Below are 27,292 nucleotides of genomic sequence, written 5' to 3'. Positions count from 1 at the left end.
TGCTTCAATGTGAGGTGACCAAGAAGTAATGTTTTAAGCATTTTATATCCTAATATGACAGTTGTGACATATCTAGGTGCCATACTGTGCACCTTTTCTTATAACTTTTCCTGTTTAAAATAATGGGAAATATGTTTTTCTTAGTTCTCAGAGACAGGCTGACATTTCAGGCACAGGCTTACTGACATTAACTGGCAGAAGACTTTCCAGCCTTGTCTCGGTTTAAAATTTTTAAGTATTTACCTCGTAAATTACTTAACTTCGGTTGTTCCAAATCTTATAGTAAAATCGATGGTCCAAAGTTGTACCACGTGTGCTGTTTTGCCTCCTTTCTGCACAGAATTGGGGCTGTGCATACTCCAGTTTGAGAAGCATGTACTAATGCAGCAGCTGATCAGAAGAGTTATGGAAAAATGAATTCTCGTTGCAACCCCCAACAACCGTTCAGATGGGATTTTTAAGAAGGGATCTTAAAGTGGTTCCGAAGGAGTCGTATTTGTAGGGAAGGCAACAGAAACTGTGTATTCTCTTCCTGCACAAAGTTCCTTAACCTTTTGGGAAGGACCAGAAGGAGAATTTATGGCAAGAGACAGCAGCAAGGGACGGATGGAGGGCAAGACGAGAAAGATGGGTTTGAAAAGACAAGTTCCAGGTTTCCAGGTATTTCCATTTTAGGTAATGAATTTGCGGTTTGAAGTACCCATGGCAAGCTTCTGCAAAGGTTTCTAAACGGAGGCCAGCTCTCACCTCCACTCCCACACGGAGCCCGGGCCACCTCAACCTGCTCGGCGCGGCCGCACTGCGCATGCCTGCAGGGCGGGGCGAGGAGGAGGGGCGGGGCTCGCCGAGCTCGCCCAGGGCCGGAGCCAGGGAGAGCATGGCTACCCTGCGCCGGCTGCGAGAGGTTCCCCGGCACTTGCTGGTCTGCGAGAAATCCAACTTCGGTCATGACAAGTCCCGCCACCGGCATCTTGTGGAGACGCACTATCACAACTACAGGGTGAGTTCGGCCGCCGTGGGCCTCTCAGGCATTGCTTCACCCCCGGGAGCTGGAGAGCTTTAGGGAAAGTCGCTTTCGACTGAGTGACGGGCCCGCCCTCAACGCGTGGAGGGGCGGGGCTCCTCGCCAGGCATGTTGGGAATTGTAATCTCTTCACTGCTCTGACTTGCTCGCTTGCGGAGCTGCAGGACTACAACTCCCAGGATGCGCCGGGGACGGGGTAGTGTCCTCTCCTCTCGAGGGGAGGGGCTGGGCGGTGTGTCCCCTGCGGATTCCAAAGCGCCGCTGGCTACTTTGTGGTACCGCCCCTGGTGGAGTGCTTTCCCGGGAGGGACGTGAGAGTGGGGGCCGAACCTGGGGAGTTAAAGAGCGAGGGATGGGTGCGGTGTGGAGCCGCGGGTAGGCGGAAAATCGGGACCGGACCCGGTTCCCCTCCCCACTTCTTGATTCTTTCTCCCATCTCGTGGGAGCGTCTTGCCGAGTCCAAACCCAGGAAGCACGTGCTTTTCTAAACTATTTAGGGGTGCTAGATTTAGATCTGAGAAAATTTCCACTTTGCCCGCTGTCTTATGTGGTCTCCAGCCAAAGCGCGCCAGTTCGGCAGCTTTGTGTAGAAAGCTTGGGAGCACAACTCAAGAGCTTTACAGGGGTGCTAACATCGGCTGTTGCTTCGTGAAAATGTCATCGTCGTGGGGGCGCTTTGTGTAAGTTGAGGCAGCAGTGAGGTGAATCTAGCATCTGGCGAGAGAAGAGGAGAATAACCCAAATGCCAGTCAAGTGTCCAGTGGCTCGGTTTCACCAACTCATTTAAGTGGGGAGGTCTCCAAAAACTCAACCTGAAAATAGTTTAAGCTTTTTACACTTTAAATTCATCAGCCTCATCTCCACCCAGGCCTGACTGGCATGGCAGTTTCTCAGAGACACAGCTGGTGACGCAGGTCCCTCAGGAATAGACTGGTGTATGAGCTTTGGGAGAGTGCTTTCAAGGTGGGGAGCACTTGGGTAACATTTGAAACCCTTTAGGTTTAACATCTCTGCTTTAGATGGAAAGCTCATCGCAGGCAGCAATCGGGTGTGTATCTTATCTTGCCCAGGCTGATCTGTAGAATTTTTCTGTCCAGAAAATAGGAACAGCCTGACCACTTCTGCTTCCATGGGGCCTCTTAATGATTGATGTCCCTAATTTCCTTATGCCCTAAGGGACAGTCCCTTTGATTCCAGCCTGGTACCGGGTTAAACAAATCAAGGGATATTCCATTGTACCATATTTCCTTAAAAATTAATTAGAGCAGTGGACAGGATATAAAACATACTGTTTATTTGCAGAAGCTTTCCATTAAAATTTTTTTTGCTCCTTTAGCTTTCCTATAATGTTTGAATACAGAAATGAAAAACATGAATTGTCAAATTTCTCTTCCTGAGACTGGTAAATTACGAGTTTTATAGAAACCAGTGGGGGAATAGTTAGCAGCTTTCATATGTTATAGCATCCTTAACAAGTTGGGGGCTGATCTACATGAAAATAAGACTTTTATGTTACACATCCCAATAGGTTTCATTTCTGATTCCTGAATGTGGGATACTATCAAAAGAACTGAAAAACCTAGTCATGGAAACTGGACCCTATTACTCTGTGAAGAACTTACCTCTTCATGAGTTAATTACACACGAATTCATCAACACCTTTGTGAAGAAAGGTAAGAAAAACCTTGTGTTTGTGAAGGTGGCAAGATGAAGTATAGTTAGACCACATCACGGTACTAGGGCTCTTCTCTTGTCTTCAATAGGGCTCCACAGAGATAGTCTTCATGGTCAAGTGCATGCATCACTCCGCCTTTCTCAGTAGCCTCACCCTACTTTTTCTCATGCTCTCTTTAGGTGGTGGTTTCTTCTTCTTCTTTTTTTTTTTTTTTAAAGAACTGTGGTGTTTTGTTTTGTTTTTAAAGATTTTATTTATTTATTCGACAGAGATAGAGACAGCCAGTGAGAGAGGGAACACAAGCAGGGGGAGTGGGAGAGGAAGAAGCAGGCTCACAATGGAGGAGCCTCATGTGGGGTTCGATCCCATAACGCCGGGATCACGCCTTGAGCTGAAGGCAGACGCTTAACCGCTGCGCCACCCAGGCACCCCTAGGTGGTGGTTTCTGATACACTTGTCCACTAGCGTGGCATGGGGATGTTGTAACATGAAAGTATCCCTCATCATAAACCAAGGATTCAGGGAGAGGAGAGAGTCTTGGGATCTGCATGTTTGGATACACTGCTGTTGGGAGCGTGGCCGCAAAGACCACTATGTTCCCAGCAGTCTCCACTCAGCTGTCTCAAAAGGTTCATCTCCTGATGCCACCATAGCAGCTGTTCACCAGGCAGTGTGCTCATTATGGTTCAGTGTCTTCTGCTCAGAGTTTGTGGCTCCGACCCTCTCTGCTCACCCCATTTCCATTCGTATCTGCCGGGTTGGTTGCTTTGTTCCCCTTGTTTCCTAGGAAGCACTTGTTTGAAACTGTATTTCCGACTGTCTTTAGGGATTCCCCTCTCCCTATGTAAGTCACTGTACTTAGAAGTAAGCAAGCCCCTTTCCTTGCTGGAGGCTCCATGTTTGTCTTCTACAGGGAGCTGGGAAGAATCTAGTACTCGCAGTTCCTCTCATTCGGGTGCTGCTGGCCCTGCTTGCAAAGCTGGCAGTGTTGTCTTTGGTCCTTTCATCTATTTTGAAGTTTGGTGCTACTTTGTTAATAACGTGGCCACTGGCTGTAACGGGCACTTTTACATATCTTAACCAGTTGAACTCTTGCAACAGCTCTGTGAGGCCGATGATCCCCATTTTACAGGTGGGGAAAACTGAGGTTCACAGAGACTGAGTGGCTTTCCTAACCTCACACAAGGTCCTTGCAATTTTGAATCTTTACTGGAACTCTTGTCTCAGGGGTGTGCACTTACCTAGAATTCTACTTTGTGCCTCTCTGCCAGCATCCCCAGAGGTGCATGCTACACCCTGAGTCCGTTTTCCGCTTGTTGGTAGGCACAAAGAGGCCCCGGGTGGGGGCGTGAACTAGCTCTAGTGTGGCCTCTGTGTCCTCCAGCTCACCCTTGGCCAGTTTTAGGTTTTTGGGTTTTTTTTTTTTAAAGATTTTACTTATTGGGGTGCCTGAGTGGCTCAGTCGTTAGACATCCGCCTTCGGCTCAGGTCATGATCTCAGGGTCCTAGGATCGAGCCCCTGGTCTGGCTCCCTGCTCCGCAGGAAGCCTGCTTCTCCCTCTCCCTCTCCCACTTCCCTTGCTTGTGTTCCCTCTCTTACTGTCTCTCTCTCTGTCAAATAAATAAAATCTTTAAAAAAAAAAAAAGATTTTATTTATTCATTTGAGGCAGTGAGAGAGCATGAACAGGGGGAGGGGCAAAGGGAGGAGGAGACTCCCCACTGAGCCAGGGGCCCAATGTGGGGCTCGATCCCAGGACCGGAATAGCATGACCTGAGCCGAAGGCAGAAACTTAATCATCTGAGTCACCCAGGAGCCCCAGGTTTTAGGTGTATTGAGGGAGCTGGAGCAGTGGGAGATATTGACCCTTACTCACCTGGGGGATATGTTATGTGAAGAGAATCCACTAACTCTTTGCAGTTGTGATTTTTTTTTTTCCCCCTTAATTTCTCATCTGGGCTTTCTCTTACAGGTTCGTGCTATGCACTAACATACAATACAAATATCGATGAAGATAATACCGTCGCCCTACTGCCAAACGGTAACAACGCTCATTTGTTTCTTTCTTTAATTTTAAAAGAAATGGTGTAAGAAAAAAAAATATCAAATCTCCAGATTCATTCCCCTTCTTAGAGCGAACTGTTTTTAACAGGTTGGTTTTTATTTTTCTTGACATTTTCTATAAATTTATAAACACACATAAAGCTTGGTTGTTTTTTTTTTTTTAACATAAATCACATTGTACGACGTTGTTTCTCAATTTTCTTTTTTCTCAGTATGTCGTAGACATCTTTCCATATCGGGGCATATAGTTCTGACTTAGTGTTTTTAATATTTTGAAGATAGTCCAGTGAAGAGGTATACCATGATTTGTTTATTCCTTCTTTAATAGAAATTTAATAGAAATTTCTGTTTTCACTGTCATAAATAATATCCTTGTATGTGTAATATATTAAAGTATCCTTTTACATAAACAAGATATATGTATAAATAATATCCTTGTATCATAAAGAAGATCCTTGTATGCACTTTATTACCCTCATATCTAACTGCTCAATTTGGCTGTGCTTTCTTTCAGTCAGAGAACGTCATATTTTTAACATCTCTTTTATGGGAATTATTTAATTTATAGGGAAATTAATTTTATCACTGGATAAAGATACTTATGAAGAAACTGGCCTTCAGGGTCGTCCATCTCAATATTCTGGCAGAAAAATCATGAAATTTAGTAAGTATTATGCTTAAGTAATACTTAAGTATTAAGTATTAATACTTTAACTTAACTAATACTTAAACTTTAATCAGTTTCTAACAAGTTAGTAATCTTCCTGTAGCAATTTAAGTGTGAATGTTTGCCGCTGTTTTCTTTGCTCAGAAGGAGCATGGCTTTTTCTTGTCTTTAAAACTTCTAACCTATAGGGCTCTAGGTTGAGCTTCGGAGACACTAAGATTGCTGTTCTGTTTTCTCTTTGGCTGTGGGCTGCATCTTATAAGGATCGCAGAATTGGAATGGTCCACTAAATATATATGTTTTGGGTCAAAAATTCAAAGTAATGAACCCAAGATAAGAGTCTACAGCTTGTTTTTAATAAAGAATTTCCTTTACTGTCACCAAGTTTTTATGATTACTAGTAGAGATAACCCCGTGGAGATACGGTTCTGCCGATAGTGTCCGGCTTGAACATGAGTGATTGAGGCTGTCAACATCCATAAGTCGATTAGGATTGACCTCCCAAACCTCTGCCCTTGGCCTTTGACTTCGGGAAAGTATGACTTTAAAACATCTGTTGTTACTATCAGTGCTAGAAATACCCATGAAAAGCAGAGTTTTGATTTGGTAAACCAAAGGAGCGCAAGAAGAACAAAAGAATTTTTGCTAGTCTTAAAATTTCCCAAAATTCTAATGCTTTTTAATATAGCACTTTTTCCACAGTGTAGGCTGTGTATATACGAATGAACTGTTTATTCCTCTTTCCATTTAAGTTGTTTCCATTGATTTGATGGATTTATCCTTTAACCTGAATTCTAAGAAGTATGAAAGAGTATGTTGGTCCTTCAAAGAGAAGAAGCCATTGGAATTTGATTTTCTTTTAGCCTGGCATCATACAGGTATGGAAAATATGTAACCTTACAGTGCTTTGGAAATCTAATTGTTAATTAAAGGGGAGGAATGGAGGATTAAATTGTGATTCATCCCTATGGTCTCGGGTACTGTGTACACGTGTGCGTAAACATTATTCGGGAAGCTGCTTCGGGCCCCCAGCCAGCCCCAGGAGCCATAATTCAGGATGACCTAGGCACGCAGCTGTCTGCCTCCCTCTCCTTAGGTTATGTGTCGATCCAGAGATCTTGGAGTGGCTTCAGCGCAGCTGTCCTTTATCTGTTTCTCCCCTCCCTTCTACACCTTACCTCAAACAGCCTTCGCAGTATGTTTTAAAATAACACAAATTATAAACACAAACTGTGGGTTATTTCAGGGTCAAAATCAAGCATACTATTAAATGTCGAGTGGAATTTATTGTAACTTGGAATCGATTAGAACATGAAATTTCGTGGGGTGTTTGGTCGCCAAACGTGTTGGTGTGCTGACAACTGCCATGCCCCTTTTAGAGTGTATCTTTGGTCCATCACAAGATTGTAATGAGTCAGATCATCACAGTTATGATGGTGTCGTACTCGTTTTTGGAGGACAGGGAGGCACATAGGTCCATTTTGGAAATATGTCTGTCCATTTGCTCTTCGTGGGACGTTCCTGGTTGCTGGATACTCCAGGCAGCTTGTAGGAGTCCTCAGTCTGTCATGCTTCAGTGCTTCTCCTCCTTAGGGTAGAGATACAGGAGGGCAGACAGACTGCCGGACGTTTCAGTTGCATGAAGTCCTCATTGAGGGCCATGTGTGCATTGGGTTCTCTGTGGAGACCTCTGTGTTCCTAAGGCTCCTAATTATTCTAAGGGCTTGTGAGGAACTGGGGAAAGTCCGAGGTTTTCCCCCACTTGTAAGCTAAGTCATTAGCCTTCACAATCTCATGGATGCTGGCAGAAGACACAAGACTTGGAATTTAATTACTCAAATTAGTCGCCGTGGCCACAGTCTCCACTCACACTAGTGCACTACGTCCCACTACTTACGGGGTGACACTCGGTGGGCCAGCGGATACCACACATGCCGTGGGCTGCGTTGCAGGAGAGGAATCCCGAGCTGCAGGAACTCCAGCCTTTTATCTTGGCCAGTAAGCCTGCTGGCTTTTGCTGTGGAGGGGGCAGCAGATTATTTCTATTACACTGGACATGAAGCAAGCCTGCCTTTTGCTCCCAAGGGGGCACTATTTCTGTCCTCCAAGGCTGTTGGAAGATCCTTGAAGATATGTTAGATCTTACTGGGTTTTTTAAGACAAGCAGAAATGAGTTTCTGCCATCATTCAGTTCCTCTTGTGTTTCCTTCACAGAGATTATACAAATAAACTCCTCTCTCTGTACAGTTCACTAATTTTATTTATCCACAAATAGCGCTTTTTTTGTTCAGTAAGTCAAAATTTTCTTATTAGAGCAAATGCTGAGACTAATACGGGGTTGAATCTGAAAGGATTATGCTTTTCCAGGAAAAGGGAAAGGAAATGAATGTTTACAGGACTTTGGCACAAGGAGCCATAAGCAACTTAGATGGTTTTAATTTCAATACAGCTTTGCACAACTCCCTTCTGCGTTACTTAATCTCACCTGCTCCCTGGACTCTCATGTGGGAAAGGGGCGGTGGCAGGGATTCACTGAACTTGCTTTCAGGATTCACATGACCTTGTATGGTGTGTTTTAAGGTGCAGAAGAATCAACGATGATGTCATACTTTTCCAATTACCGAATTCAGGAGCATCAGCCAAAAATAGCGCTGAGCACAGTGCCGGAGCTGCAGTGCCCGGTGCTGCGGAGCAGCGCGCTCCGGGGGGAGCCAGAGGCGGCCTGCAGCGCCCCCGAGCTTCTGGACTGGCTGGGCGCCGTCTTCAGCCACGCTGAACTGTGCGTAGCAGCTCCTGGGCTATGGGCTCGGGCTCGGGCTGGCTTCTTGTGCTTCGTGGGGGTTTTTACTCTGAAAGTGAATCATGCAGGAGATGTAAATGTGTTTTCTTTCTTTTTTTTGTGTGTGTGACAGAAATAATGAGCCTCATAACTTCATATCAGCCTATTGCTGTCCTCAGCCAAGCACAGTGGTGGCCAAAGCTTACTTGTGTACAATCACTGGTTTCATACTTCCGGAGAAGATCTGTCTCCTCTTGGAACAGCTATGGTGAGAACGCTTTTTGCCTTTTATATCTTGCTTGTCCGTGCCCAAAGGACGTTTTAGGGGCAGTGCTACTGTCCCAAGTCGCAGTGTTCTCTCACACACGTTTCCCCTTTTTTCCTTGCTTGGGCTCACAGTGCGGTAACATTATCATCTTAAGTGACGTAATTATCCTTGGTGATGGGAAAATTGTATTGCCAAATACTTGTCCTTACTAAAAGACAAAGAGCAGAGTTTAAGCTTCTTGAAAACAAACCATTTTTCTTGTCATGCTCTGGAAGTTATAATATCACTTAAGAAAACAGCAGTACTCTATGGAACACATTTTGAACTGTTTTAAATGTTAGAGTTCTGCAGATGTTTTATTTTGAAAACAAGTTGACCATTTTTGAATCCAAATCATGTCCAAGATCTGTTCCAGCCTTAACATCCTCTGAAGCGCTGGGCATCCTTAACATGCCAGGCCTTGGACAAGGCAGTATGGGGTTTGTATTTGAGAAGTACTCTATAAATAAAATGCTACATTGTATCTAATGCAGGAAACTCAGATCCCATATTGAAAAGACCATAAGGCAAACATAATGCCTTCTCAGTCTTCCCTTTTTTTTTTTTTTTAACCCATTGCTGGGCTTGAACTCATGACCCAAAGATCAAGACCTGAGCTGAGATTAAGAGTTGGATGCTTAACCAGCCAAGCCACCCAGGCATCCATTAGTCTTCACTTTTTAAATGTCTAAGATTTAAATCTTGAGGGTTTTCTTTTTTAAGCCCAATACCCTTTTTCATGTATTAGTTTGGTACTTTCATTTTCCTCAATAAGAAGGTTGAATTTTTTGTTTAAATCCAATAAATTCTGCAGTGTTTCATTTAACAGAGACTGAACAGCACTGTTAAATGGAGGGAAACTTTGTGGTTTGGTTTTGGTTTCTTTTCTTTTTGATTCTTACATGATGTTCCACAGTAAGCATAGGAACTGCTGAAATTGGTTTTGTGCATTCTGTAATTAGTTAACATTTACTGAATACACCACATAGGATCAGGAATGTAATTTGCATCTCTTAATTCTTATAAATAAAATCTAAGGTCTAAGCTTCATTGAAACATCAGAAGTACCACTTATCCTGAATAAGTAAAAAAATGTGGACATTCCTAGCCCTCCCTGTTTGTTAAGATTTATCTTTCTTTTTCAGTCGCTACTTTGATGAGCCCAAGTTAGCTCCTTGGGTTACGTTGTCAGTACAAGGCTTTGCAGACAGTCCTGTTTCGTGGAGAGAAAATGAACATGGTTTTCGAAAAGGAGGAGAACATTTATACAACTTTGTGATTTTTAATAATCAGGACTATTGGCTTCAGATGGCTGTTGGGGCGAATGATGACTGTCCACCGTAAAAAATACAAAACTTAAAATCATGTTTGTTTATGTTCGTGCTTTCTTCCAGATTTTGTTAATGGTAAAGGACTGTGTGTTCACTCAGGTTCGTCTGATGATGGCATTTCTTAGATCAGCATCCATTAGCATTCTGCTCTTGACTTAGGGCCCATGCTGTGAGTATAGCTGGTACTGACATTCCCCTGGTCAGTGTCAATATAAGGACAGAGGTGTGGGTTACTACAAGGTAGAGTGGACTAGGATGACCAGGGAACAGGAGCTCTTGGACCGTTGGGTGAGATGTGTGCTGTTACTCAGGTGTATGTTTACAACTTGTTCACATAATAATAAAAAGAAGTCCTTATATCATACTTCTCAGAACCAGCCCCTGCTTTAAGTGCTGATTGTATATTACCTCATTTATTTCTTGCATCAACAGCACAGAGTATAAATGAGCTACCAAGGTCACACTGCTTGTGGGTCTGAGACCTGAGCTTGGACCAGCTGGTTCCTAAGTGTGTGTTCTTACTCTTGCCTCTGGATCAAGGGAGGGGTATTTGGATACTGTGTATTGTAAAGAAGAAGTTGAATTTTTTTCCCCAGCACTATGGCTGATAAGGACCAGCTGAAAACAACTAAAACTTCTAGAATACATATCAAGAACTATTTTTAAAAATGGATCAGTGAGCTATAAAATAAGTCTCAAAAAATTTTAAGTGGAAGTAGAAGCACAAAGAGGTAATTAGGACACTTGGGCCACTTTTTGCCCTTAGGACACTTGCCAAATACCTAATTAAACTGTTTTTCATCATCTGGGGTGGGAAAGGGGCAGTAGCATAGCAGACAAAGCTTAGGCCCTACCCAGGGTGGGAGGGATAATAGGAGATCTCATGAAGTTGAGACCCCAAAAAGATAGACTTAGTATAAGGGTGAACTATGAACAAATCTGCCTGCCTCCTCCCTCTCCAATCTCCCCTTCTCCTCCCTCACTCCCCACAGATAACAGAGAGGATTGCCTATCCTGATCGAATACATTCCATCTCCCCTGAGAATATATATATATATATATATATATATATATATATATATATATATATATAGTCACAAGCAGCCCTGAAGCTGGTTTGTTTGAACAATCTGGGTAGTCTAAAAAAGCCTCACACCAGAAATTTAAAGTGATAACAGATTTTTAGTGCCTTCCAGGTGACTGACAGAAGCAAAACGTATTGTCTTTGGAGGAACTCAGAAACAGTTTCAAGGAATATAAGTTCACAATCAAAAATCACAAACACATAAGATAGGAGCCAGCAGAAACAATGGGTGGAAGAAGCAGGCTTATAAAGACTTAAGCTATTAAGACTTACCAGACATAGTATAAAGTATGTTTTATATTTAAAGAAATAAGGGAAATTAAAGAGCATGATAGTAAAAACAGTCAAGCAGATTGGGAAAAGTACTAAGTGGAAGTCTAGGAATAAGGAACACCATAATTGAAAGTTCAGTGGATTGACTAACGTAACAGCAGACTAGGTACCACTGAGAAAAGAATAATAGGAAGAAACAAGGATGTTTTCAGACTTGCAGAAGACTTTATCACCAGCAGATAATGCACTACGAGAAAAATTAAAGGGTGTTCTTCAGGCAGAAGCAAAATGATACCAGATGGAAACCTAGATCTACACAAAGGGATGGAGAGCACTGGAAATGACCTATCGTAGGTCATTTAACCATATGGTCAACCTAACCATATCAATAGTCATATTAAATGTAAATCATCTAAATGCTTCAATTAAAAGGCAGAGACTGTCAGATTGGATTTAAAAAAACACTGCCTTCAAGAAATGTACTTTAAAGATACAAGTAGGTTAAAAGTAAAAGGATAGAAAAAGATACCCCATGCTAACACTAGTTAAAAGAAAGCTGGAATGAGTATATTAATAACAAAATAGACTTTGAGCAAAGAATATTAACAGGGATTAAAGCTTATGTCATAGTCAGTTAGTGAATGTAACTGACAACAGTCCTAAATAATAGCAAAAGCTGATCACACTGCAAGGAAAAAATGGACACATTTTAGTATCTACTTTCTAAAACTGATGGAGAAAGTTGGCAGAACAAAAATATAGTCTGTTTGAATGATGGTAACAGCCAGTTTGACCTGGTTGATATTTATAGAACATTCCACCCCACCACAGCAGAACATGAGTGTACATGGAATATTTATGATAATAGACCACATTATGGCCCATTAAAAAATCTCAAATTTGAAAGTATTCATCATATCAAGTATGTTCTTTGGCCACAGAGGAATTACGTTAGAAATCAATAACAGAAAGATCCTTGACAATCCTCAAATATTTGGAAACTAACAAGTCAAATCTAAAGAGAAATTAGAAAGTAATTTGAAGTGAATAGAAATTGTGGGTTGCCACTAAAGCAGTACTTAGAGGCAAACTTCTAATATTAAATACCTATAGTAGGACGGAAGAAAGGTCTCAAATCAGTGACCTGAGTTTCCACTTTAAGAAACTAGAAAAAAGAAGAGCAAATTAAATACAAGTTAAGCAGAAGAAGAGGAATAATAAAGATCAAAGAGACAATCAATGAAATAAAAGACAAAAACAATAGAGAACAATCAATAAATTCAAAAGCTTGTTCTTTGGGAAAGAAAACCAATAAAATTGTTAAGTCTCCAGCCAGATTGGTGAGGGAAAAAAGAAAGACAAATGATCAAGGAATATATATAAGGAATGAGAGAAGTAACATCACTACAGAGCCTACAGATATTAAAAAGAATATTAGGAGCACCTTTATGCCAATAAATTAAACATCATTGATGAAATTGACAGATTCCTTGAAAGATTACCAGAGCTCACTAAAAAAAAGATAACCTGAACAGCCCTACAAAATAGATTGAAGAAATTGACTCGGTTGGTTAAGCGTCTGCCCAGGGCATGATCCCAGGGTCCTGGGATTGAGCCCCATGTTGGGCTCCCTGCTCAGTGGGGAGTCTGCTTCTCCCTCTCCCTCTGCCCCTCCCCCTACTTGTGCATGCACTCTCTATCTCAAATAAAATCTTTATTTAAAAAAATTGAAATTGCAGTTTTAAAACCTTCTAACAAAAACCCAGGCCCAGGGAGCTTAGTGCTGAGTTTTACCAAAAACTTCAGAAGAAATCATACCAATTCTATGCAAACTTCCAAAAAATCAAAGTGGCAATAATTTCCAATTCATTCTGGGACTCTGGGACCAAAATTATCCTGGTACCCTGGCCAGACAAACATACTACAAGAAAAGCTACGAAGCAATATTCCACATAAACATAGGTACACCAATTCTAAGGAAAGGTTTAGTAAATTGAATCCTATGATATAATAAAGAGATGTCATGGGCATGGGGTTTACCCTGGGAATGCAGGGTTGATTTAGCATTCACACAATCATCTCAATACAGAAAAATCATTTGACAAAATTGACCGTCTATTTCTGAGAAAAACTCAGGTGCACTAGGAATAAAGGGAACTTCCCCAATTTGATAAAGGGCACCTACAAAAACGTTAGTTACCATCATACTTAATGGTAAAAGACTGAATACTTTCCCCCTAACATCAGGAACAAATAGGGATGTTTCTATCCAGTGTTGTACGGGAGATTCTAGACTGCACAATTGGGAGAGAAAGAAAGGACATCCAGATTGGAAAGAAAAAATAAAATTGCCTTTATTCACAGATGACATGATCTTCAGACATGTAGAAAATGTACAATGGAGTCTACAAACTATTAGAACTAAGAAGTGACTATCAAAGTTGCAAGATAGAAAGCAACATACAAAAATCATGTTTATCCATGTAGCAACAATTAGAAATTGAAGTTAAAAATCCACATTTATAATAGCTTAAAAAATGTACTTAGGAATAAATCTGACAAAAAATGTGAAAGACCTGTACATTGAAAACTACAAAATATTGCTGTGATAAAGAAGACCTGAATGAACAGTAAGATATACCTTGTTCATGAGTTAAGAGATTCAGTATTGTTAAGATGTCATATTCCAAAATACAGATTCAATATAGAGTCAATACAATCCTGATCCAAATCCCAACAGGTTATTTTTGTGTGTGTCTATATCAATTGACTAGCTGATTCTAAAATCTCTGTAGAACTGCAATGGACCTAGAACAGCCTCCAGGGCTGCTTTAGAACTTGATGATATTAACACCAAAAACGTCCACCTGCTCTATTCTCTGCCTCGACATGATGTAAACCACCAGCCCAGGCAGGAAGTCGGAAGGTGTTTTTGTTTCAGTATGTCCCTCCGATCATCTATCTGTACGAGTGCATGCCGACTGAGAGGAAGTACTGTAATAAGGAACCTAATTTAGGAGGTGTCAGTTGAAGTTGGAAATAAGATTTACTGCTGTTCATTCTTTGGAGTAATGTGGGATTGATTAGTGTTTTGCCAGTTAATACGATGTTCAACTATTTTCTATATAAGATGAAAATAAAAATCTGATATAAAAGGATTTTTTAAAGACTGCGTAGATGAATTTACATGCATAGGAAAATAGATTTGCAGATCTTCAAGGAGCAAATGTCAAGAGGTTTCCAGAAAAAAAGAAAAAGAGAGAGAGAGAAGGAAAGAAAGATCTACAAATTACCAAGCAGCTTTCTTAAGTTTAGAACAGGGAAATGGTAACATAGCAGCTGACCAAAACAACAACAACAACAACAAAAACAAGCCTATGCCAGAAGCACCTCTTTTAAGGAGCTAAGATTGTGCTCAAATTCTCGTAGTGTCATTTGCTGGGACTTGGGGACCAGAGGGACCACTGCAAGCATATTCTTCAGAATCCAGATTAGGAAGAGGTTACACTTTGGATGCAGAGTTACTGCTGTAATCATCTTAATAAATCATATTAAATTACTTGGCAGAAAGCCAAGTGTGACCCAACCATTTCTGAGGAAATGATCAGAAGTCACAGATGACTATTTTCATCTTTTATAATTGAAGAAATATTTGTTTTGTTTTCCTATCACACAAGGTTGGCATTTTCTTCCTCCTTCTGGCACTTTGCCTCTAAAGCTATGTGCCATTTTTACCACAAAGTTCCCTGGATTCTTCAGAGACATGGAACCAATAGAATATTTATAAAATGAAAATGTTTTTATGTATTAGATATATGTATTATGATGAATTGGCTCTCACAGTTATGGAGGCTGAGTGGTCCCACAGTACCTGCTGGAAACCCAGGAGAGCTGGTGGTGTAGTTCACTCCAGCCCAAACCCCTGAGGACTAGGAGAGCCAATGGCTAAGTCCCAGTCCAGCAGGGGAGGACTAATCCCCAACAGGGATTAGCCAAGCAATCAGGCGGAGAGAGTGCAGATTCTCCCTTTCTCACCATTTTGTTCTATTCAGTCCCTAAAGGGATTGGGTGAGGACCACCCACATTGAGGAGGGCAATCTCCTTTACTGAGTCCACTGATTCAAATGCTAATCTCATTCAGAGATACCCTCCCAGGTACACCCAGAAGGAATGTTTAGCCAAATGTCTGGATATTGGAATGATCCAGTCAAGTTGACACAAAACAAACCATGATAATCCCTCACGAATTACTTTTGTCTGTTGTAGGGTTTATTAAGCATCTAGGTTATACTCAGTAGTTACTCATGTGGGCTGTGGGGCTGTGAGAACAGAACAAATTGTTGGCATGACTTCTTTTGAGGAAAAGCTATTCAGGAGGACTGCTGTCTCTACCTTGACTTCATTAGCTCTTGACTCAAATTAACATGGTAGACTATTACATGAAAGAGCTGAGTGAAGAGGATGGAATTTCAGGTCAGCTAGGACTCTTTCCCTGGGGAGGAGAGCCACTTGGGGGCTTCCTGGTCTTGGAGCTATTCTTTTTCAACCACCCCACCACAACCCCCTGGGCCCTAACTTGAGAAGATATTGCTCAACAGGACACCAGCTCTCTTTGGCTAGAGCTTGGTAGGAGGCATTTTCCTCTAATGATGAAGAGAAAACTTTTCTTAGGAGAATGCATTAATTTATAGAAACAACCATTTTCTTAAATATAGCCTGGTGCCCCACTTATGGGCTAGCTGTTCATGCATTGCTTTTATAGAGTGACTATCATTATTTTAGGACAGGGAAGACTCATGGAAAAGGCAGTTGGGCCTGGGGTAGGATTGATTTTTTTCTTTCTCTTTTAATATCCATATTAGGGGGGTTGGGGTAGGAGATTGCAGCAGCCAACCAAGTGTGAAGGAACTGCTGAAACCCATCACAATCACTTGAGCACCATTAGCAGGGAAAGCCTCAGTGAGGAAGGTGGAAATGTAAAGAAATTCAGGGACTGGATATCCGGGCTATCACTCTGTTAGCAACCATGAGCTCTTTCTGAGGGAAAAACAGGCACACACAAAAAAGTATATTTCTGCAGACTTTCTTTGTTTCCCTCAACTAATGAGGTAAGTTGGAGCCCTTTCATTTATGAAGAACTCACATCTGGCTCTTATTTCAGATAACAATTGGCAGCTTCAAGGCACTGCATTCTGTAAATCTTAGTAAGTCTCTTGGCTTTTAGGCCATGCTGCCTGATACTCTTCTGGGTGAGAGACCTAGATAAGATTTGGAGGGCTTGAAAATATAGGGCAGTCTCTCGGGTCTGCAAGCAGACAGAATCTGTGATGTTTCTTGTAGGCCGGTAACAGGCCCCAATGTCTTTGTTCCTGAGGGGAAGTTAGGGGCAGATAATGCCTTCTGAACTTCTAAAGCTTGTCTCTATTTCTCCACTGGTAAATTTTGCCCCTGTTTCATTTTAAATTCATTCTAAAGTTCTCAGAATAAAAGTACCAGCCAGTATATGCGATTTCATAGTAATAGCTGACATTTACTGAGCATGTCGCTGTGTGTTCAGACAGGCTAAGCATTTTCTACACACTCCACCAGTAAATGCCCACTAAAGACAGTTGAAGCAGGTGTTATCCACATTTTGCAGATAAGATTAGAGAAATTAAGTAATCTTCCCCAAGGCTACATGGCTAAAGTAAGCAGTAAAACCAAAGTCACAAATTAAGCTTGATTCCATAGCTGGAGACTTTAAACATGAAGACATGCTATCTCTCACAAATTCCCTTAGTCCTGTGTGATTACCAAAATGAGACTGGGAAGAAGAAAAGGAATTGTTTCAGCCATCCATTTTTTTTTTTTACGATTTTATTTATTTATTCATGTGTGTGAGATTGAGAGCACAAGTGTGTGTGGGGGGGGGAAGGCAGCAGGCAGAGGAAGAAGCAGGCTCCCCCTGAGCAAGGAGCCCGATGTGGGACTCGATCCCAGAACCCTGGGATCATGACCTGAACTGAAGGCAGATGCTTAACCGACTGAGCCACCCAGGTGTCCCTCATTTCTTAGATAACAAATCAGCCCTATGACTTAATGGCTTAAAATAATCCATTATTTCTCACAACAGTGCCAGTTGACCAGGAGGCCTTCTGTTTTACCTGATAGTGGGTTGGCTGGACGGTCCAAAATGGCCTCCCTCCCATGGGCCCCTCTGTGCGACTGCATGGGATTCCTCACAGCATGGTGACTGCTTCTAAGAAGGAACATTCCAAGACAAGCCCCGTTGTGAGAGTGCTAATCAAGGCTCCATTTTTCATATACTTGAGAATGGTCCATTGACCAAAGTTAGTTTCACGGCCAAGCCCTGAGTCAAGGTGGGAGACTATACAAGCGGATGAATGTGGTTCATTGCGGGCCACCAAGGTAACGGTAACAGGCGTTATGTGGTAATATTTTATTTACCTGAGACGCATCCTTTTCTTCCTCTCGGGCTAATAGCAAAGTTCACCAGTTAGAATTTCAAATTACACATATACCCGTTTGCATATAAATTTGATATTTTGAATGGTGGTGTTCAGGCTGCTAGATGAATCAATAACTGGAGAGTTCATTTATTAATTTAGTATTCTCTGTTTTCAAGGAGAGTTAGCTTGTCAACATACTCATTACCTTGTTTAATATTCATAAAACCCCAATTATATTATGATCTCTACAGATGAGAAGCGGAGGTAACTTGGCCCCGGTCACACACATGGTCCTCAGCAGATCTAGTTTTGAGCCACTGCTGGACTCCAAAGCCATGCTCCTTCCTCCTTCCCAGTCCACCTCTGGTGCTGAACACAGACTGGGGAGCTGAGGAGTAAGCAACGTGGGACAGTTGAAGGTTTGTAAGGAAAGGTGAAGTTGTTGTTTTGTTTTGGTTTTAAGTAAGCTCTACATCCAGCATGGTGCTTGAGCTTATGATCCTGAGACCGAGTTGTATACTCTACCTACTGAGCCAGCCAGGGACACTGGGTGATTTTTTAAAAACAATTGCAATCAAGTGTAGAAGGAAGCTCACAGGGGCAAAAGCCTGGAGTCTTTGGCTCATTTTGCGCTGATGTGTTAAACTAGTGGGCCTGATGTCTCTCTCTCTCTCTTTTTAAAGATTTTATTTATTTTAGAGAGAGAGGACAGGGGGAGAGGCAGAGGGAGAAGGAGAGAATCTCAAGCAGACTCTGTGCTGAGCATGGAGCCCGATGTTGGGCTCGATCCCACAACCCTGAGATCATGACCTGAGATGAAATCAAGAGTCGGGCGCTTAACTGACTGAGCCACCCAGGGGCCCCTAGTGGGCCTGGTCTTAAATTTTCATCATTTCTAACACTCTTTTAAAAAATTGTGGTAAAGTATACATAAGATGAAATTTACCATCTTAACCATATTGAAGATTGAAAGTTGAGTGGCATTGAGTTCACTCACGTTATTGTGTGACCATTATTACCATCCATCTCCAGAACTAGAAGAATTATTGGCAACTTTTGAAACTTTATTTGGAAGGAAGTGATGGGTACATGGCCTTTATGCAGGCACTCTGGCCTGGTCTGGACTGGGCACCTCAAGGTCCCATTGGGTCACCTTTGGAAGTTAGGGGTGCCACTTTGGGTATAAGGTCAATGAAAAGGAAGCCACTATTGGGGTCACCAGGAGGTTGCTGGAGGGACCTGGTTGCTGTGGGCTGAGTTATGTCTTCCAAAATTCATAGGCTGAAGTCCTAAACCACCCTACCCCCCACCCCCACCCCATATCAGAAGGCAAATATATTTAGAAATGAGACCTTTAAAGAAGTAAATAAGGTAAAATGAAATTATATAGGTGGGTTCTTAGTCAATATAACTGGTGTTTTTATTTAAAAAGGAAATTAGGACACAGACAGACACACAGGGAAGACACAGGGAGAAGGTGGTGTCTACAAGCCAAGGAGAGAGGCCCTAGAGGAAACCAACCCTGCTGACACTTTGACCTTGGACTTCCAGTCTCTAGAACTGTGACTGAATGAGTTTCTGTTGTTGAAACCACCAGTCTGTGGTATTTGTTATTGTGACCCTATCAGTCTAACACAGTGGTGAAGGGCCCTGAGGCTCAGGGCCTGGAAAGCTGTGGGGCCTCAGATCTAAGCTGGGCCAAGTGAGGAAAGCTCCTGGTGGTCACTAGGTGAGCAGTAGTGTCAAGAAAAGAGAGAGGTTGTTTTCTAAATGTCCCTACCATGTAGTACATTTGCTTTCAGTCAGAATGCTGGAATGTGGTTTCAAAACCTCAGTGCAGACGCTGTGGGCCGTGGGTTTCTGAGAGGGGCCTACGTCTCATGGACAAGAGATAGAAAGATGGAACCATGACCGTCAGCACTGATTCTACATGCTTGACAGTAGAAAAACCCTTGGGGTTTTGTTTTTGTTTTTTTTAATACTTTTAAATTGTGACATAAAACAGGTACATACGTCAGAGACATTGTGGGCTCTGTTCCAGACCACTGCAATACAGTGGATATTGCAATAAAGCAAGTCAAATAAAGTTTTTGGTTTCCTAGTACATATAAAAGTTAGGTTTATATTGCAGTCTGTTAATTGTGCTATAGCATTATGTTAAAAAAAATGTACAGGGGTGCCTGGGTGGCTCCGTCGTTAGGTGTCCAGCTCTTGATTGCAGCTCAGGTCGTGATCTTAGGGTCATGAGATCAAGCCCTGTGTCAGGCTCCACACTCAGCACGGAGTCTGCTTGTCCCTCTCCCTCTGCTCCTCCCCCAGTACTCTCTCTCTCTCAAATAAATAAATGAATAAATAAAATCTTAAAAAAAACCCCAATGTACATACTTTAATTAAAAAGACTGTTTTGCCAAAAATTGCTAACCACCATCTGAGCTTTCAGTGAATTGTAGTCTTTTTGCTGGTGGAGGGTCTTGCCTTCATGTCGATGACTACTGACTGAACAGGGGGGCGGCTGCGGAAGGTTGGGGGGACTGTGGCAATTTCTTAAAATAAGACATCAATGAAGTTTGCCACATTGATTGACTCTTCCTTTCTGGAAAAATTTCTCTAGTAGCTTGTGATGCTGTTTGAGAGTATTTTCCCCACAGTTTAACTTCTTTCAAACTTGAGTCCATCCTCTCACCCCTGCCGCTGCTTGATCAACTAAGCTTATGTCACATTCTAAATCCTCTGTTGTCATCTCAACAGTCTCCACGGCATCTTCACCGGGAGTAGATGCCATGTCAGGAAACCACGGTCTTTGCTCGTCTGTAAGAAGCAATTCCTCATTCGTTCAAGTGTATCATGAGATGGCAGCGGTTCAGTCCCATCTTCAGGCTCCACTGCTAATTCTAGTTCTCTTGCTGTTTCCACCACATCTGCAGTTCCTTCCTCCACTGGAGTCCTGAGCCCTCAAAGTCATCCATGGGGGTTGGAATCAACTTCTTCCAAACTCCTGTTCATGCTGTTTTGATCTCTTCCCCCGAATCAGGAATGTTCTGAATGGCATGTAGAATGGTGAATCCACTCCAGAAGGTTTTCAGTTGACTTTGCCCAGATCCATCAGAAGAATCACTATGGCAGCTCTAGCTTTACCAAATGTGTTTCTTAAATACGAAGACTTGAAAGTTGAAATGACTCCTGGCCCATGGGCTACAGAATAGATGCTGTGTTAGCAGGCATGAAAACAACATTAATCACATTGTACCTCTCCATCAGAGCTCTTCAGTGACCAGGTGCATTGTCAATGAGCAGGAATATTTGGAAAGGAATCTTTTCCTCTGAGCAGTAGATCTCCACAGTGGGCTTAAAATATTCAGTAAACCATGTTGTCAACAGATGTGCTGTCATCAGGCTGTTGTTCCATTTACAGAGTACAGGCAGAGTAGACCTAGCATGATTCTCAAGGGCCTTGGGATTTCTGGAATGGCAAATGAGCACTGGCTTCAACTTCAAGTCACCAGCTGCATTAGCCCCCAAGAAGAGAGTCAGCCTGGCTTTGAAGCTTTGAGGGCAGGCATTGGCTTCTCCTCTCTAGCTATGATGGCATCTTCTTCCAATAGAAGACTGTTTTGTCTCATTGAGAGTGCGTCGTGCAGTGCAGCCACCGTCATTAGTGACCTTGGCTAGACCTTCTGGATGGTTTGCGGCAGCTTCCACACCAGCACTTGTAGCTTTACATTTGCACGTTGATGTTACGGAGACGGCGTCTTGCCTTAAAGCTCAGGAACCAACCTCTGCTAGCTTCCGCCTTTCCTTCTGGGGCTTCCCCACCTCTCCCAGCCTTCACAGAACTGAAGAGAGTTAGGGCCTTGCTCTGGATGAGGCTTTGTCTTAAGGGAATGTTGTGGCTGGTTTCATCTTCTATCCAGGCCACTCGCACTTTCTCCACATCAGCAATCGGGCTGTTTTGCTTTCTTATCATTCATGTGTTCACTGGAGTAGCACTTTGAATTTCCTTCAAGAATTTTTCCTTTGCGTTCACAACTTGGCAGACTGCTTAGGGTAAGAGGCCCAGCTTTTGGCCTATATTGGCTGTTGACATGCCTTCCTCTCTGAGCTTAATCATTTCTAGCTTTTGATTTAAAGTGAAAGACACGTGATTCTTCCTTTCACTTGAAAACTTAGAGGCCGTTGTAGGGTTATTCATTGGCCTGATTTCAATATTGTTGTGTCTCAGAGCAGAGACACGGAGGGAGAGAGATGGGAACAACGGGTTGGCGGGGCGGTCAGAACACATACTACATTTATTAAGTTTGCTTCCTATACGGCCGCGATTCCCGGTGCCCCCAAATAAGTACAGTAATCCTATCACAGATCACCAAATACAGTGAGCATGAAAAAGTTAAAATATTGCAAGAATTACCAAAATGTGACACAGAGACGCGAAGTGAGCAAATGCTGTCGAAAAAATGGTGCCAATAGTCTTGCTTGATACAAACCTTTAATTTGTAAAAACAAAAACAAAATGAACAAAAAGTATCTGTGAAGCACCATCCAATGACGTGCGATAAAGTGAAGTCTGCCTGTAACATAAAATGGACCGTCTTAACCATTTTTAACGTACGGTTCCGTAACTATGCTGACTTAACTATGTTCACATTGCTGTGCGACAGATCTCCAGAACTTTTTCTTGCAACGCTGAAACTCTACATCCATTGAACGATAGCTCTCATTTCCCCCTCCCCCTCAGATGTCAAAGGGAGAAACTGTTGACCTGGGAATTCACCCAGCTCTAGGAGGCTGAGATCTGCAGATCCACACGTGATATCCAGGGACTGAATTCTGACCAGTGCCCGCAGTACGAGATTCGAATAACGGCGCACCTTGTGCCGGGCAGCGTGAGCACCTGCAGACATGGCCCGTGTGGCTCTCCCGGTGACCCTGTGAGGTAGGCGCATGAATGGTGTCCCCTTCCAGCAAGTCTGTGCACTGAGCTTCTCTTTAGCTTTTATGCTCACAGCCGGAGGTTTAAGTCATTCTTCCTCCCTGGGACGGTGGGTGCCCTTTGTGCGCTGGGCCCCTCTCGTCTGGCACATTGCTCCGAGGAGCCTTACTCAGTGTCTGACGTGTAGGTGGCCTGTGCTGAGGCAGAACCTTCACTCTGGACAAAAGCAGAGCTTGGTCCTTCGTTGATCGCAAGTCCGCACCCTGAGCAGTTGATGCGCCAACGGCAGAGCCTACATAAAGGGGACGCTGGGCTTGTGTACTCTTCTACATCCAATGAATGAAACTGGGAGAAACAAAGTAGGAAGTAGGAAAATTTGACTCCTGCCAGACTGCACAATGGGTGGGAAGATGGAAGGAGAAAGGAGGGTGTTGGGGGTCAGAGTTCCTGAATTAGAGGCCCTGGAGGAGCTGGCAGCCTGGGTCCCACTTGAGGTCGGCTCCAGCCCTCCGGCAGGGCAACAGACGAGCACCCTGGGTGGTGGCAGGGCGGGAGCACTTGCTTCCTCCTGGATCCCATCCCTGAAGGAAAATAACCGCTCATTCCAAGAGCTGCAGTGGACTCTGGCCCTGGGGTTCCTTGGATTCCTTGGGAGTGAGCTTACCACATACCCAGCCTTTCTGGAAGCAAGCTTCCCTCAGCCCCTGGTGTTCCCAGAGTCAACAGCAACCGGCCAGCGTGGAGACTCAGTCCAGGCCCAGTTCCCAGTTCCCAGAGCAAGTTGTGGAGAAGGCAACTTTGCCTTTCTCGAGTCTCTCTCTCTCTCTCTCTCTCTCTGAAGTAGAGGCAGGAAGGGGAGCTATTTGAAATATCTAGAATTATCTGAGGTAGATGTATGGGTAAGAATTTCTTTCACAAAACGCTGTTTTTCAAAGGAAAGCACGATATTTATTTTCACCAAGGTGGATATTTTACAGCACTTTGGGATGTTCATAAACACCATTTGCTTTCATTTAGCCCAGGAAACTGAGAAAGAGACAGACGTGAATGAATTTGCCTTCGTTCTTCTTTCCCGAAAGAGAGCAGACAGCAAGTCGCTGCTTGGCATAAACCCAAGGCCTCTGTGATTAAACAATATATAACCACGTGGAGCCAACAGGCAAACGAATCGGTTTTCTGACAAGAACATTTTCAGCCAAGCGGGTTAGCTGAGGAGACCCGCTCCCCTTCTCTGGGGAGACCAATAGCCTCGGGGCTTTCAAATGCAGCCACTGTCCTGCCTCAGGCGTAGTCCAGAAGAAAAATGTGTAGTTATGGAGCCTGAATTTTATGTAAAAAACAAGTCGACAGGACCCGTTGGAATGGCCCTGCCAGAGAGGGAAAAAAAAATCAATTTAAATATTTGATTTGCATCCAGAATTCATTCCATCAAAGACCTGGCACCCACAACAGTCTGCTGACCCACTTGAGAAATAACGCAGACATTTCTGCTGTGCCTGTAAAGTCATCTCGGCTCCCCAGGACCCCAGAGCCAAAAGCCTTAACTGGCTCAGAGCATTGGACATCTGATGACCCGTGTCCCAGGACAGTAATGCATATTCCAAAGCAGCAGACACTGGAGCCGCCCTCAGCCACTGGTTTACGTGGGCCCCGCGGGCCTGAACGTCCTCGTCCCAGCTGAACAGGGCCTGAGGTTGTGGGGGGGCCCTGCTGAGAGCCTGCTGCTAAGCCCGGCACTTCTCTGCGGCCTTTGGATCCTTGAGCAGCAGATTTTCGAGTTCTCTTGCCAACACCCACGACAGCCAGTGAATAATCAGCTGCAATTTGTAAACCCATTCCATTTTGCAACTGCTGTTTTCATTCAGAATTTTCTGGAATTCCAGTGGCCAGCCACAGCAGGTTTTTTTTTTTTTTTTTTTTTTTAATCTTCAGACTCGCAAGGTGCTTGCCCTGTGCAGCGAGGACCTGGGAGGAACTCGGATCTGCTTCCCAGATTGGAAGGAGACCCCAGACACAGGGGGGCCACGGGGAGGGCTAGAGGGAGCATTCCCAGCGTCTGCAGGGGAAGGGCAGTGTGGCGCCCAAGTCGTGTCACTCCCTGACACCCTGCTGTCTATCCATCACACAGGATGCCATTCGTGACAGAGCAAAGCACGAAAAAATGCAAGTAATTCAAACACATGATAAGTGCCCAATAAATGGCAGTCGACTCCAACTGCTCGTCGGAAAGAAGGTTTTGCTGATATGTGAACTCCTTAACCCTCCTTCCATGGTTTGGAAAGGCCGGTACTTGTTCCTGGTAGACTTAGTGCCCAGCGAGTCTCCTGCCTGATGCTTTCGGGGGGAAAATATTTGTTAATCAAGAGCATGAGAGACATTTTGTCTCCAACATTTAAATGTCCACATCAAGGAGGAAAAAACTCTATTATAGAGTTTAAAAATCCAATTTATTTATTTAAATTGTGGTGAATAGACATCACATAACACTCACCATCTTAACCATTTTTGAGTGTTCAGTCAATGGGATTAAGTGCATTCACACTGTTGTGCGACCACCACCATCCGTCTCCAGAATGTTCCATCTTCCCAGACTGAAACTCTGTCCCCCTTAACCACTAACTACTCACTCTCCCCTCCCCCAGCCGCTGGTAGCCCCCATTCTACTTTCTGTCTCTATGATTTTGATGACTCCAGCAATCTCGTGTAAGTGCAAAGAAAATGTTTAATTTTAATTCCAGTAGAGTCAACATACAGTGTTATATTAATTTTTGTTATACAATATGGTGATTTGACAGTTCTATACATTACTCAGTGCTCATCATAAGTGCACGAAAAATTTTTTTTAATTTAGAAAATATCTTGAGGCTAAGGAGCAAATAATCTTTTCATTCACAAAGTCAAAGTTTCTGTGCTGTTCAGTCGCTGTGACAAGTCTCCTGGTGCTCTCCCCAGGTGACCAGCTTTTCTTTCGATCATCTGGGGCAAGTCACCATTCCGGTGGGGGTGGGAGTCAAGATGAAGCTGGGTTCGAAAGTCTGGTGGGCCCCTTCTCTCAAGGGGATGTAACTCGGGGTGCTCACCGTGGGGCAACCTGGTCCCGAGATGCGCTCGCGTCCTGCAGCCTGAGTGCTCCCCCCGCTCCGCACACAGTGAGGGGCCCTCTGAGCCTGACCTTCCGTTCCCTCCCGCCTCTGCGGACGTTTCCCTTCAGCTTTTCCACGTGCTCATTCTCAGCCTCCACCCTGGTCTGTGCCCCTCCGGCCCCAGGCTGCCCCACGCCCTGCCCCTCACGGCACCCAGTCCCTGCAGCCCGACCTCCTCCCCTTCCAGGGCCCTTGCGAGCTCCTCCACCTCTTCCTCTTGCCGACGCCATAGGCCTGTTAGGGTCTGAACTGCGTCCCCTCAAAGTTCTTATGGTGAAACCCCAACCTCTGGTGCCTCAGCACGCGACTGTTTGGGATACAGCATTAAGGGGTCATTAAGGTAAATGAGTGGGGGGCCCTGGTCCCGTGTGCCGCTGTCTGTCCGAGAAGAGATCAGGCCCCAGACGCACACACAGGGACGACCACGCGAGGCCACAGGGAGAGGTGGCATCTGCGAACCGAGGACAGAGGCCTCAGGAGGCACCGGGGCAGCTGTCACCTTGATCCCGGACCTCCAGCCCCCGGAACTGTGAGAAATCAGTGTCTGTTCTTTAAGCCCCAAGTCTGTGGTGCTTGGGAGGGCGGCCTGGGCTGACTGACGCCGGCCCCTTCCCGTCCCCGTCTCGTGTGCCCCCCGGACTCCGCACTCTGCTGGGCCCCAGGCCCGCGTTCCCTCCTGCAGCCCCAGGGCGGCCTCCTCCGCCGCGCGCTGAGGAGCCGGCCCGCCCTTCCGCACGCCGTCCCCGCCCGCCGTCCCCGCCCGCCCTTCCGCACGCCGTCCCCGCCCGCCCTTCCGCACGCCGTCCCCGCCCGCCGTCCCCGCACGCCTCACGCGTCACCCTGGCGCCCCTGCCCACGCGCCTCTCTCCAGGGCCCCCGAGCCTCAGTGGGCGCCCCCGTGCTGGGCACCTGCCGCAGGCGGCTCCGAGCATCTCAGACCCCGCCTGTCCGAGGCACAGCGCACAGCCCTCCTCCCGCCGCGCCTGGGTTTCTCCTCCGTCCTCCCTTCCCGGCGGCCTCCTCCTTCCCTCAAACCCAACCCGTCAACCCCCGAGTCCTGCTATTTTCCTTGGAAGGCTTTTTTAGAAAGCCCTTCCGTGGTTCGCTGCTACTCCCAGGATGAAATGGCAGCTCGCCAGCGTGGTGCGCAAGGCCCCCCAAGGCCCAGCTCCAGACTCTTCTCCTCCACGGAGTGCTCCACCCCCAGCTCCTCGGAAGCTGCAGGCCGCCCGCGCTCACGGGCCTGAGACGTTCGGCCCGCGCGTCTGTCCCCCATTCTCCGTCCCCTCCCTAGCCTCCCAAACTCCCTGTCCTTCAAGATCTCCTCCAGACAGGCATCCCTGAATTCCCAGGCTGGGTCTTGGGGCTCCCCTCACCTCCTGGGTGCCCTCATCATCATTGTAACCACGGTCTGGTCACCGTCATCACAGACCTGGAGCAAAGTCACGCGCTGAGCCAGTACCGTGGGCTCCTGGCCAACTGCTTACACGCTTGATCTCACTTCGTCCTCACAGCAACCCTGGGAGGTGGGTACTATCTTTATCCCCCAGGGCACAGGTAAGGAAACGGA

General features: G+C 44.7%; 1 protein-coding gene and 1 long non-coding RNA gene across 3 annotated transcripts; both read left to right on the top strand.

Annotated features, from left to right (window-relative positions):
* The first annotated feature begins 869 nt into the window (after positions 1–869).
* On the top strand, positions 870–10,210 carry RPP40 (ribonuclease P/MRP subunit p40). Of its 2 annotated transcripts, none has more exons than XM_045811671.2 (8): positions 870–1,000; positions 2,553–2,697; positions 4,671–4,739; positions 5,331–5,426; positions 6,182–6,307; positions 8,010–8,208; positions 8,342–8,476; positions 9,661–10,210. In XM_045811671.2, exons 1-8 carry the CDS (start codon positions 878–880, stop codon positions 9,857–9,859), a joined length of 1,092 nt encoding a protein of 363 aa, XP_045667627.1. In that variant the 5' UTR covers positions 870–877; the 3' UTR covers positions 9,860–10,210. The 2 variants fall into 2 exon arrangements, with proteins under 2 accessions (XP_045667627.1, XP_045667628.1); XM_045811672.2 differs by lacking the exon at positions 870–1,000 and adding an exon at positions 1,291–1,704.
* A 9,744-nt stretch (positions 10,211–19,954) lies between these two features.
* Positions 19,955–25,311, top strand: LOC148107313 (uncharacterized). The gene is made up of 2 exons (XR_015722548.1): positions 19,955–22,582; positions 23,597–25,311. It is a non-coding gene; the product is annotated as an uncharacterized LOC148107313 (long non-coding RNA).
* The last annotated feature ends 1,981 nt before the right edge of the window (positions 25,312–27,292 follow it).

Source organism: Ursus americanus, chromosome 32, assembly GCF_024610735.1.
Source record: "Ursus americanus isolate L20-20 chromosome 32, mUrsAme1.1.p, whole genome shotgun sequence".
In the NCBI taxonomy this organism is placed as follows: domain Eukaryota; kingdom Metazoa; phylum Chordata; class Mammalia; order Carnivora; family Ursidae; genus Ursus; species Ursus americanus.
The sequence above is the reverse complement of the archived record's forward strand: the minus strand, read 5'-3'. Positions and strand labels throughout refer to the sequence as shown.

What these genes read in the sequence shown, in the direction of transcription:
- RPP40 (XM_045811671.2), top strand. Translation starts at nt 878, where the DNA reads ATGGCTACCCTGCGCCGGCTGCGAGAGGTTCCCCGGCACTTGCTGGTC. An exon ending in CAACACCTTTGTGAAGAAAG is followed by an intron (nt 2,698 to 4,670) that starts GTAAGAAAAACC and finishes TTTCTCTTACAG; the next exon opens with GTTCGTGCTATGCACTAACA. An exon ending in CTCCTCTTGGAACAGCTATG is followed by an intron (nt 8,477 to 9,660) that starts GTGAGAACGCTT and finishes TTTCTTTTTCAG; the next exon opens with TCGCTACTTTGATGAGCCCA.